The sequence below is a fragment of the Lolium perenne genome, chromosome 6 (assembly GCF_019359855.2).
Source record: "Lolium perenne isolate Kyuss_39 chromosome 6, Kyuss_2.0, whole genome shotgun sequence".
NCBI classification, from domain to species: domain Eukaryota; kingdom Viridiplantae; phylum Streptophyta; class Magnoliopsida; order Poales; family Poaceae; genus Lolium; species Lolium perenne.
This window is the reverse complement of record NC_067249.2, coordinates 55383794-55395868: the sequence shown is the minus strand read 5'-3', so window position 1 is coordinate 55395868 and position 12075 is coordinate 55383794. Positions and strand designations below refer to the sequence as shown.

At 41.1% G+C, this 12075-nt stretch overlaps 1 protein-coding gene across 1 annotated transcript in view; it reads right to left on the bottom strand.

The window, feature by feature from the left end:
- LOC127310493 (BTB/POZ and MATH domain-containing protein 2-like) overlaps positions 1–12075 on the bottom strand; it is a 56640-nt gene that overhangs the window by 23075 nt on the left and 21490 nt on the right. Inside the window, exon 2 of the mRNA XM_051341164.1 lies at positions 1615–1936. Coding sequence (XP_051197124.1) covers positions 1615–1936 — 322 coding nt within the window. The remainder of the gene's footprint in view (positions 1–1614; positions 1937–12075) is intronic.

The following is a 12075-nucleotide window of genomic DNA, read 5'->3' as shown; positions in this document are numbered from 1 at the left end:
ACCCCTGGACTATGGGTCCATAGCAGTAGCTAGATGGTTGTCTTCTCCTCATTGTGCTTCATTGTTGGATCTTGTGAGCTGCCTAACATGATCAAGATCATCTATCTGTAATACTAGATGTTGTGTTTGTCGGGATCCGATGGATAGAGAATACTATGTTATGTTAATTATCAAGTTATTACCTATGTGTTGTTTATGATCTTGCATGCTCTCCGTTATTAGTAGAGGCTCTGGCCAAGTTGATGCTAGTAACTCCAAGAGGGAGTATTTATGCTCGATAGTGGGTTCATGTCTCCGTGAATCTGGGACAGTGACAGAAAGTTCTAAGATTATGGATGTGTTGTTGCCACTAGGGATAAAACATTGATGCTATGTCTAAGGATGTAGTTATTGATTACATTACGCGCAATACTTAATGCAATTGTCTGTTGTTAGCAACTTAATACTGGAGGGGGTTCGGATGATAACCTGAAGGTGGACTTTTTAGGCATAGATGCATGCTGGATAGCGGTCTATGTACTTTGTCGTAATGCCCAATTAAATCTCACTATATTTATCATGACATGTATGTGCATTGTTATGCTCTCTCTATTTGTCAATTGCCCGACTGTAATTTGTTCACCCAACATGCTTTTATCTTATGGGAGAGACACCTCTAGTGAACTGTGGACCCCGGTCCAATTCTCTTTACTAAAATACAATCTACTGCAATACTTGTTTTACTGTTTTCTGCAAACAATCATCTTCCACACAATACGGTTAATCCTTTGTTACAGCAAGCCGGTGAGATTGACAACCTCACTGTTTCGTTGGGGCAAAGTACTTGGTTTGTGTTGTGCAGGTTCCACGTTGGCGCCGGAATCTCTGGTGTTGCGCCGCACTACATCCCGCCGCCATCAACCTTCAACGTGCTTCTTGGCTCCTCCTGGTTCGATAAACCTTGGTTTCTTTCTGAGGGAAAACTTGCTGCTGTGCGCATCATACCTTCCTCTTGGGGTTCTGAACGAACGTGTGAGTTACACGCCATCAGGGGGCACCACGAGGGGCCCACACAGTAGGCCGGCGCGGCCAGGGCTTGGGCCGCGCCGCCCTGTTGTGTGCCCGCCTCGTCGCCCCACTTCGTTTCCCTTTCGGACTTCTGGAAGCTTCGTGGAAAAATAAGCCCCTGGGCGTTGATTTCGTCCAATTCCGAGAATATTTCCTTACTAGGATTTCTTAAACCAAAAACAGCAGAAAACAGCAACTGGCTCTTCGGCATCTTGTCAATAGGTTAGTGCCGGAAAATGCATAATAATGACATATAATGTGTATAAAACATGTGAGTATCATCATAAAAGTAGTATGGAACATAAGAAATTATAGATACGTTTGGGACGTATCATGCTGCTACTGCAGGCCAGCGATGCTTCGAGCGGCGGTCATAGCTACTTCCAGGGGAGGCAACACTGTTGCGAACCACGAGTCCGGGTGGCGGAGGAGCTGCCCAGCTGCATAAGCTGTGCAGTGGTGCTGCTAGAGGTTGTCGGTAGAGCTACATATGCTGTGGGGTGGAGCTGCAATTCCCCGTCACCAGAGCTGCAAAGGGCGGGATCTGGAGCTGCAAATCCCCATCACCGAAGCTGCAAAGGCCGGTAGCGGCTGCTGCAAGTGAGCGCCACCGATGCTATCGGAGGGGGTGACGGTGTTGCAGGCGCGGGCTGTGTTGCGGCCAGCTGGGGCGGTATTGCTGCCATGGACAGACGATTGCGCTTCTATAGGTGGGAGGTGGTGCTGCAAGGACGACGCGGAGATGCTGCAAGGAGAGGCGGCGGTGCTTCCAGCTGGAGTTGATGTGTTGCCGGTGAGGTCTCTCTCCGGACTTCGTTCTTTGTGTTTCAGGAGGATGATGCGCCCGTAGGTGCTATCTGCGTGGTGGTGTGTTTGTTTTTCGTTTTTTCTGTATGGGAAAGAATGGGGAAGAGAATAGTTATGCAGGAGTCTGCACGTGGGTTGTGGTCCTGAAGGGACGCGTGTCGTTTGGTGGATTCAGAGGTTCGGGGGAATTATCCTCCGGAGGATCCTCAGCACTGCCCAAAGTAACAACACTTATAACACAAAATAAACATCGCTAGATTCATTCTAAAATGTAGTTGATGTGACATGTGTTGATTTTTTGTGTGTAGAATGTTGATGAAATTTGAAAATGTTTAACTATTAAAAGATGATGAAAGTGTATACTTATTGGCAGACAGGTGAGTAGAGATTGCGGGTGGTACTTTTGTTCTAAGGACAAATTCACAAACACCTCTTGTGTCTACCTGTTCGAAGTAAGGACCTAGGAGAAAAGAAAAAATGGAGAAATAAGAGATGAATTGTTTTAAAAGGGCTATGCTTGAATGCTTAAAATAAAAGGACAAGATACATGATCTATATATCTAGATCATAAGATGTACCATACTACAATCCCCTAGGGTTTGTCTTATTGAGATTTTCTTGAGTCTTAGTGAACCAAAAAAACGCAAGTGCAATTTCAAGAAAAGAGATCTTGTTCTAGTTGTACTTTTTGGCCACATAGTTCAAATTTTCAGAAAAATGCAACTCGTTTCAAAATCTCGTCACACTTTTCTTTGAACTGTAGGGATTCGTAGCATAGAAAACAAAAAAATTCCTACCGCGAGAACGCAATCCAAGCCAAGATGCAATCTAGAAGACGGGAGCAACGAGGAGATGATCAAGACTCACCCTTGAAGATTTCCAAAGCCTACAAGATGAGGCTCTTGTTGCTGCGGTAGACGATCACTTGCCGCTTGCAAAAGCGCGTAGAAGATCTTGATCACGGTGCCACGATCGGGCAGCACCTCCGTACTCGGTCACACGTTCGGTGTTGATGAAGACGACGTCCTTCTCCCTGTTCCAGCGGGCAGCGGAAGTAGTAGCTCCTCCTTGACTCCGGCAGCACGACGGCGTGGTGGCGGTGGCGATGGAGAACTCCGGCGGAGCTTCGCTAAGCATGCGGGAGAGGTGGAGGAGAGAGGGGGCGGCTAGGTTTTGGGAGAGGGGGTGGCCGTCTTCTATGGGGTGCGGCCAGCTTGGTGGCTTGTGGTGGCCGGCCCCCTCCCCTATGCCCCTCATTATATAGGTGGAACCCCAAGTGTTGGACTACAAGTCTTCGAGTAAGACCCCAACCCAAAACCTTCCATGTAGTAGGGAAACCTACCCAAGGTGGGACTCCCACCCAAGTGGGATTCCCACCCTTCCATGAAGGGGGGTGGCCGGCCCCCTTGGTGGAGTCCACCTTGGACTCCCCCCTCTAGGGTTGGCCGGCCATGGGGAGGTGGAGTCCCTCCGGGACTCTTCCTTCCTTAGTGATTTCTTCCGGACTTTTCTAAAACCTTCTAGAACCTTCCATAAATGCACCGGATCATTTCCAAACTTGGAATATGACTTCCTATATATGAATCTTATTCTCCGGACCATTCCGGAACTCCTCGTGATGTCCGGGATCCCATCCGAGACTTCGAACAATACTTCAAACTCCATTCCATATTTCAAGTTCTACTATTACAACATCAAACCTTAAGTGTGTCACCCTACGGTTCGCGAACTATGTAGACATGGTTGAGATCTCTCTCCGACCAATAACCAATAGCGGGATCTGGAGATCCATAATGGCTCCCACATATTCAACGATGACTTTAGTGATCGAATGAACCATTCACATACGATACCAATTCCTTTTGTCACGCGATATTTTACTTGTCCGAGGTTTGATCATCGGTATCACTCTATACCTTGTTCAACCTCGTCTCCTGACAAGTACTCTTTACTCGTACCGTAGTATGTGGTCTCTTATGAACTTATTCATATGCTTGCAAGACATTAGACGACATTCCACCGAGAGGGCCCAGAGTATATCTATCCGTCATCGGGATGGACAAATCCCACTATTGATCCATATGCCTCAACTCATACTTTCCGGATACTTAATCCCACCTTTATAACCACCCATTTACGCAGTGGTGTTTGATGCAATCAAAGTACCTTTCCAGTATAAGTGATTTACATGATCTCATGGTCATAAGGACTAGGTAACTATGTATCAAAAGCTTATAGCAAATAACTTAATGACGTGATCTTATGCTACGCTTAATTGGGTGTGTCCATTACATCATTCATATAATGATATAACCTTGTTATTAATAGCATCCAATGTTCATGATTATGAAACTAATCATCTATTAATCAACAAGCTACTTAAGAGGCTTACTAGGGACTCATTGTTGTTTACATAACACACATGTATCAATGTTTCGGTTAATACAATTATAGCATGGTATATAAACTTTTATCATAAACATAAAGATATATAATAACCACTTTTATTATTGCCTCTTGAGCATATCTCCAACAGTCTCCCACTTGCACTAGAGTCAATAATCTAGATTACATTGTAAGGTACCTAACACCCATGGCATTCTGGTGTTGGTCATACTTTACCCTAGGGAGAGCTTTAGTCAACGGTTCTGACACACTCAGAAACGTATGTATTTTTCAATTCATTTGCGTCTTCACGCATCACTCATTTTCCAAATGAGTCGGCATTAAATATGTTTGGTCTTCTGGTGGAACCTTAATTCCGCGGTCTGAAAAATGTCACTAATATTGTCATACACAATATAGCTTCAAAGCTCTGACACTATCGGAACTACACCAAGTTCTCAAAGAACCTCTTGACTTAACATCCTCAGTCATTGTCAAAACAATGACATATTCTTCCTTCGTTTGTAGAATCCGTCACAACATTTAGAACTCATCTAAATCTAGCATAGACAACTTCTAGCTCATTGTGCTACCTTTTAAACAACACTTAGCCTAATTTGAGATTGAAAATTTTATTTTTATATGTGACCAAACTAATATCGGTGCAACACCTTTACAGCGATTTGTTTGTCATTACTCATACAAAACTATATATCCTTGGTTCTTCTAAAGCACTCAGGGATATTAATACTGTTTATCCAATGATCATCACATGAATCATTCTGGTATATGCTCCTAACCATTTAGAGCATAGGACATCTGATATTGTACATATTATTCGTGATCTAAAATCACTCATGTGTTTTTACTCATTGAGTGTTAGATACACTCAAGTCTGTTAAACCTTCACATGACAAGAACATCTTCTTAATATTTCTATATTGAACTACTTCAATATCCATTCTATGTACTTTGACTTAAACTTATTATGTGTTTCAATCTATCTTCATAAATCTTGACACTAAATATGTTTCAGTCCATATCCTTTCATTAAAGTTAATTCTCAATGAAACCTTTTAATCAAGTATATAATTACATCATTTATAACCAACTATATGTCATCTACATAAAGTATTATAAATATGTCTCAGCTATCCCACTTAATTTCTTGCAAATGCAAGCCTCTTCATCGTCTCTGATGAAATCATAACTCTTTGATCATTTCATCCGGTGAAGATTCCAACTCCGCGATACTCACTTCATCCAATTGAAGTTCATATACTTATCTAGTATTCCACGGACTAGCAAAACTCTTGGTTTGTATCTTGTATACACCTTTAATACACACTTCTGTTAAGTAATGTATTTTGCCATCCTACTAGCATATCTCATGAAGGAAATATGTAGCGATTACTAGAATAATCCACATAGACTATAAGCATTGCTACGGAAGATCTAATCTTATCGTAGTCAACTCTTTGAATTTTGTCGTAAATAACTTTTCGACAAGTCGAGCTTATTCAAGGATATTTCATCCAAGTTCATCAATTTTATAGATCCATTTACTTTCAAAAAGTATTCATCTATCTTGGATTTCATGGCGTATAGCCATTTTAACGGAGTCAGGGCCCATCATAACTTCTTTGTTTGTAGTTGGTTTATCATTTGTTCAAAAAACAATCCTTTGTTCACAAATCATTTATTTGATCACAAAGTAAATCATACCTACAAGGTTCAATAAGTACTTTGATCTCCATGACTATAACATTTTGTAGACATGGGAGCCATAATCGTCGTGGCCGCTTCCGGAACTAATTCCGATGCTACGCTACTCTGATCATTATGCTTAGGTTCATAAACCTTATCAAGTTCTATTGTCCTCCCACTCAAATACTTCGTTAAAAACAATTTCTTGGAAATAAGTAAGAAACATCGACAAACACTTTTGTCTTTGTCTCCATAGTGGAAAGAATTCCCAATTAATTCTTTGGGATAACCAACAAAGACATTCATCCGATTTTGGTTCACCTTATGCTATGCATACCAAAATTTAAGAAAGGACTATTATGGTTCATACCCATGCCATACCTGGTATGGTGTCATTTCAACGGATCATGATGATGCTCTATTCAGTGTAAAAGCGGTAGTCTCTAAAGCATAATCCACAAAAATATAATGGCATCAATATTTTATCTCATCATTGATCCAACAAGGTTTGGATACATCTCTCGGATACTCTATCATCACTATGATACTCCAAGAAACGTGAGTTGTAGAACAACTTCATAACTCTCTTAGATGTTCGCTAAAACTCGTAATTCAAATATTTCCACTATGATCCAATTATAGATATTTGATTTTTCTATTACGATGATTTCCACTTCATGCTGAAATTTATTTGAATCCATTCAAATGTTTCAAACTTCTTCCTTATCGAATATATCCACATATATATACTCAATTCATTGTTGGAAGTTTTCATGAAGTAGAAGAATCTCCCGCACACAACTATGCCCAGTGAACCACATACATCATCATATATGTTTTCACTAAGTTAGTTTCCCGTTCAACTCTTGGCCTATGAACGGTATTTTAGTCATTCTCTTTAGAAAAGATTTGCAAGCGCCAAATGATTCAAAAATCAAATGACTCCAAAAATCCATTTGCATGGAGTTCCTTCATGCGTTCCTTTCTAACATGACCTAAATGGCGGTTCCACAAATAAGTGGAATTCAAATCATTTGCCTTATGGCATTTTAGCGTCAGTGTTATGTATGTGTGTTTCACCATTAAGATTTATAATAACTTATCCATCGTACATGGAGTAATGTCATAATTTGAACAACTCATTGTTTTCATTTGACCAGAGCAACAATAACAATTATTAAGTTCTTTATTATAAATTCTAAGGGCTAGGTAAAATGCCAACGATAAACATAATAACACTTTATTATGATCAAGACGTGCATTATTACCATATTCCTTATCAGTCACTTAGGCCATCGTATTCTTGTATTGCGTTGTACTGTATGACATCTCATACCAACGAATCTGGTACAAATACCCAAGAATTTCATTGTGTGACCAAACGAGGAATATATCCATAACATGTATATCATTTATATACACCTGAGCTAGACTTTCTAGTCTTTTCTTTCTTTTTGCCAAAATATCTTTTGTAGTTTCTCTTTTAGCTTTCGTCATTATTCAGAAAAACACTTCAACATCAATAACTTCTAGGTTTGTTGGTCAAATACCAATAACCTTGAGGTTCTGAAGTTGATCATCATATGACAAGTGTTGCAGATTTTACTATTAGTAACTTTGTAATATGATGAACAATTTCACTCATAATTTTATCCATCAATTCATGACGACTTTCCGAGACCATATCTGTACATGCTAGGCTCGTAAAGTTTAACCTCAGTATTCGCATGTGCAAATCTGGCTTGCACCCGTTGTATGCACACGTAGAATCTATAACACCCGATCATCACGTGATGCTTCGAAATGACGAGTCTTAGCAACGGTGCATACTAAGGACGATCACTTCATGGATATGCGAATATCGTTAGTGCCCCAATAGTTGGAGGATTGGGACGCCTTGCGTCTTCAACCTTCGTACATTCCCATAAAACTTATGAGTTTATGTAGTCTCACCAAATTATATTCTATCACCTTGCAATAAGGTCTTAGATATCACATATATCTCATACCTTGCTTATTTCTGAAAACTAAATTTTCAGCTCCTTACTTTTCAAACAGATTTGAACTTCAAGTTTCACGGAGACAAGATGACTTTAGGTACTACTTGAAACCATAGCTCTTTGAATCAACAATGTGAGGTTTACTAAAAGTTTGCAATAGGACTTAATCATTTCTTGATTCTTTAACAATACGGTACCAGTCCGTAAAGTTTCTTGTTAGATTTTAACAGTATTTCTATCTCAATTACAAGACTAGCGCTTGGTAGAAAACGGATGCCAATATTACAAATTAATTCAAAATACTACTTAGACTATGTTTATGATAATTAGTTCATGTTTTAATATAATTACTAATGAACTCCCACTTAATACAACATCCCTCATAGTTGTTAAGTGGTACACGATCCAGATCCACTACACCAAAACCGATCATCACGTGAGATGATGTAGCTTCAATGGTGAACATCAACATGTTGATCATATCATCCATATGACTCGTGTTCAACCTTTCGGTTTCCGTTGTCCCGAGGCCATGTCTGTACATGCTAGGCTCGTCAAGCAAACCCAAGTATTCCGCGTGTGCAACATGGCTTACACCCGTTGTATGTGAACGTTGAGTCTATCACATCCGATCATCACGAGATGCTTCGAAACGACGAACTATATCAACGGTGCATACGAGGGGAGAACACTTTATTATCTTGATATTAATGTGAGGGATCATCTTATAATGCTACCGTCGCGTTCTAAGCAAAATAAGATGCATAAAGGATTAACATCACATGCAATTCATATGTGATATGATATGGCCCTTTAGTCTTTGCGCCTTCGATCTTCATCTCCAAAGCACGGACATGATCTCCATCATCAACGGGCATGATCTCCATCATCGTCGGTGTAGCGTCAAGGTCCATGGCGCCGTCTTCATGGTTGTTCACCTCATGTAGCAACTATTACAACTACTTTGAAATACTACTCAACGTGAAATTTAAAGACAACCATAAGGCTCCTGCCGGTTGCCACAATACAATAATGATCATCTCATACATATTCATCATCACATCATGGCCATATCACATCACCAAACCCTGCAAAAACAAGTTAGACATCTCTAATTTGGTTTGCATATTTTACGTGGTTTAGGGTTTTCGAGTGAGATCTAATCTACCTACGAACATGAACCACAACGGTGATACTAGTGTTGTCAATAGAAGATTAAATTGAATCTTCACTATAGTAGGAGAGACAGACACCCGCAAAGCCACTTATGCAATACAAGTTGCATGTCGAGCGTGGAGCAAATCTCATGAACGCGGTCATGTAAAGTTAGCCCGAGCCGCTTCATCCCACTATGCCACAAAGATGCAAAGTACTCAAACTAAAGACAACATAAGCATCAACGCCCACAAAACCATGGTGTTCTACTCGTGCAACCATCTATGCATAGACACGGCTCTGATACCACTGTAGGGATTCGTAGCATAGAAAACAAAAAATTTCCTACCGCGAGAACGCAATCCAAGCCAAGATGCAATCTAGAATACGGGAGCAACGAGGAGATGATCGAGACTCACCCTTGAAGATTTCCAAAGCCTACAAGATGAGGCTCTTGTTGCTGCGGTAGACGATCACTTGCCGCTTGCAAAAGCGCGTAGAAGATCTTGATCACGGTGCCACGATCGGGCAGCACCTCCGTACTCGGTCACACGTTCGGTGTTGATAAAGACGACGTCCTTCTCCCCGTTCCAGTGGGCAGCGGAAGTAGTAGCTCCTCCTTGACTCCGGCAGCACGACGGCGTGGTGGCGGTGGCGATGGAGAACTCCGGCGGAGCTTCGCTAAGCGTGCGGGAGAGGTGGAGGAGAGAGGGGGCGGCTAGGGTTTGGGAGAGGGGGTGGCCGTCTTCTATGGGGTGCGGCCAGCTTGGTGGCTTGTGGTGGCCGGCCCCCTCCCCTATGCCCCTCATTATATAGGTGGAACCCCAAGTGTTGGACTACAAGTCTTCGAATAAGACCCCAACCCAAAACCTTCCATGTAGTAGGGAAACCTACCCAAGGTGGGACTCCCACCCAAGTGGGATTCCCACCCTTCCATGAAGGGGGGTGGCCGGCCCCCTTGGTGGAGTCCACCTTGGACTCCCCCCTCTAGGGTTGGCCGGCCATGGGGAGGTGGAGTCCCACCGGGACTCTTCCTTCCTTAGTGATTTCTTCCGGACTTTTCTAAAACCTTCTAGAACCTTCCATAAATGCACCGGATCATTTCCAAACTTGGAATATGACTTCCTATATATGAATCTTATTCTTCGGACCATTCCGGAACTCCTCGTGATGTCCGGGATCCCATCCGAGACTTCGAACAATACTTCGAACTCCATTCCATATTTCAAGTTCTACTATTACAACATCAAACCTTAAGTGTGTCACCCTACGGTTCGCGAACTATGTAGACATGGTTGAGATCTCTCTCCGACCAATAACCAATAGCGGGATCTGGAGATCCATAATGGCTCCCACATATTCAACGATGACTTTAGTGATCGAATGAACCATTCACATACGATACCAATTCCTTTTGTCACGCGATATTTTACTTGTCCGAGGTTTGATCATCGGTATCACTCTATACCTTGTTCAACCTCGTCTCCTGACAAGTACTCTTTACTCGTACCGTAGTATGTGGTCTCTTATGAACTTATTCATATGCTTGCAAGACATTAGACGACATTCCACCGAGAGGGCCCAGAGTATATCTATCCGTCATCGGGATGGACAAATCCCACTATTGATCCATATGCCTCAACTCATACTTTCCGGATACTTAATCCCACCTTTATAACCACCCATTTACGCAGTGGCATTTGATGCAATCAAAGTACCTTTCCAGAATAAGTGATTTACATGATCTCATGGTCATAAGGACTAGGTAACTATGTATCGAAAGCTTATAGCAAATAACTTAATGACGTGATCTTATGCTACGCTTAATTGGGTGTGTCCATTACATCATTCATATAATGATATAACCTTGTTATTAATAACATCCAATGTTCATGATTATGAAACTAATCATCTATTAATCAACAAGCTAGTTAAGAGGCTTACTAGGGACTCATTGTTGTTTACATAACACACATGTATCAATGTTTTGGTTAATACAATTATAGCATGGTATATAAACTTTTATCATAAACATAAAGATATATAATAACCACTTTTATTATTGCCTCTTGAGCATATCTCCAACATGAACTATGTTTGAATTTTCTCGAATAACTAAGACTTAAAAAAATACCAATAGCTAGAGATTTGGCAAAACTGTTGTCTATGTCTTAGTCACATGAGATTTTTTAAAATATCACTTACATGATAAACTGCAAGTGCAGTTCAGAGAGAAGTGCAACTCGTTTTAGTCGTATTTATATGCCATCCAGTTGCACTGTGGTGCGTCACTGCTAATCTTCCCGCCTCCAAAATTCAAAATGGTCGGCACCCCTTTACCCTTCTCCACACCCACCTCCCTCCTCCACACATTTCCTTCATCCTCTCCTCTTTCTCTCCTCCTCTCCTCCATCGTCTCCTCCTCCTCTACTACTCCTCCACTCCCTCGTCCTCCAACTCCTTCATCGTCCTCCTCCACTCTGGCCACCTCCTCCAAATGGTTTTTCTAGGGTTTAAGTCCCATTTAGTAATTTATTGTGTTTAAATATTTTTCTAGGGTTTAAGTCCAATTTTAAATTATTTAGAATTTTCTTTCTACAATTAGAGTTAATTCATTTTATTTTGTTGTCTAAAAATATTTCCAAATGGTTTTAAAACAAACAGGAAAAAACAAAATGAAAAAGTGACGATGTTCGTTGGTTAACCTGTATGATGAACTTTCCTACCTTTAATTTCGAACGATCTACGAATTTGTGTGTTGTAAACGATATTCCTAAACCTGCCTAGATCTACTTTCGGAAGATTAATTAGGTACATGAATCATTCATTCTTAACTAGGTTAATCATTTTCTATATATATTGTATTTGGCGGGATTTTGCAACGCCCTCTTTTGCAACTCTGTCTAGTTGTGCTTATTGTTATAAATGCCGATGATTATGTTGTAGCACTATGTGATCCCGGGACCGTGTGAGC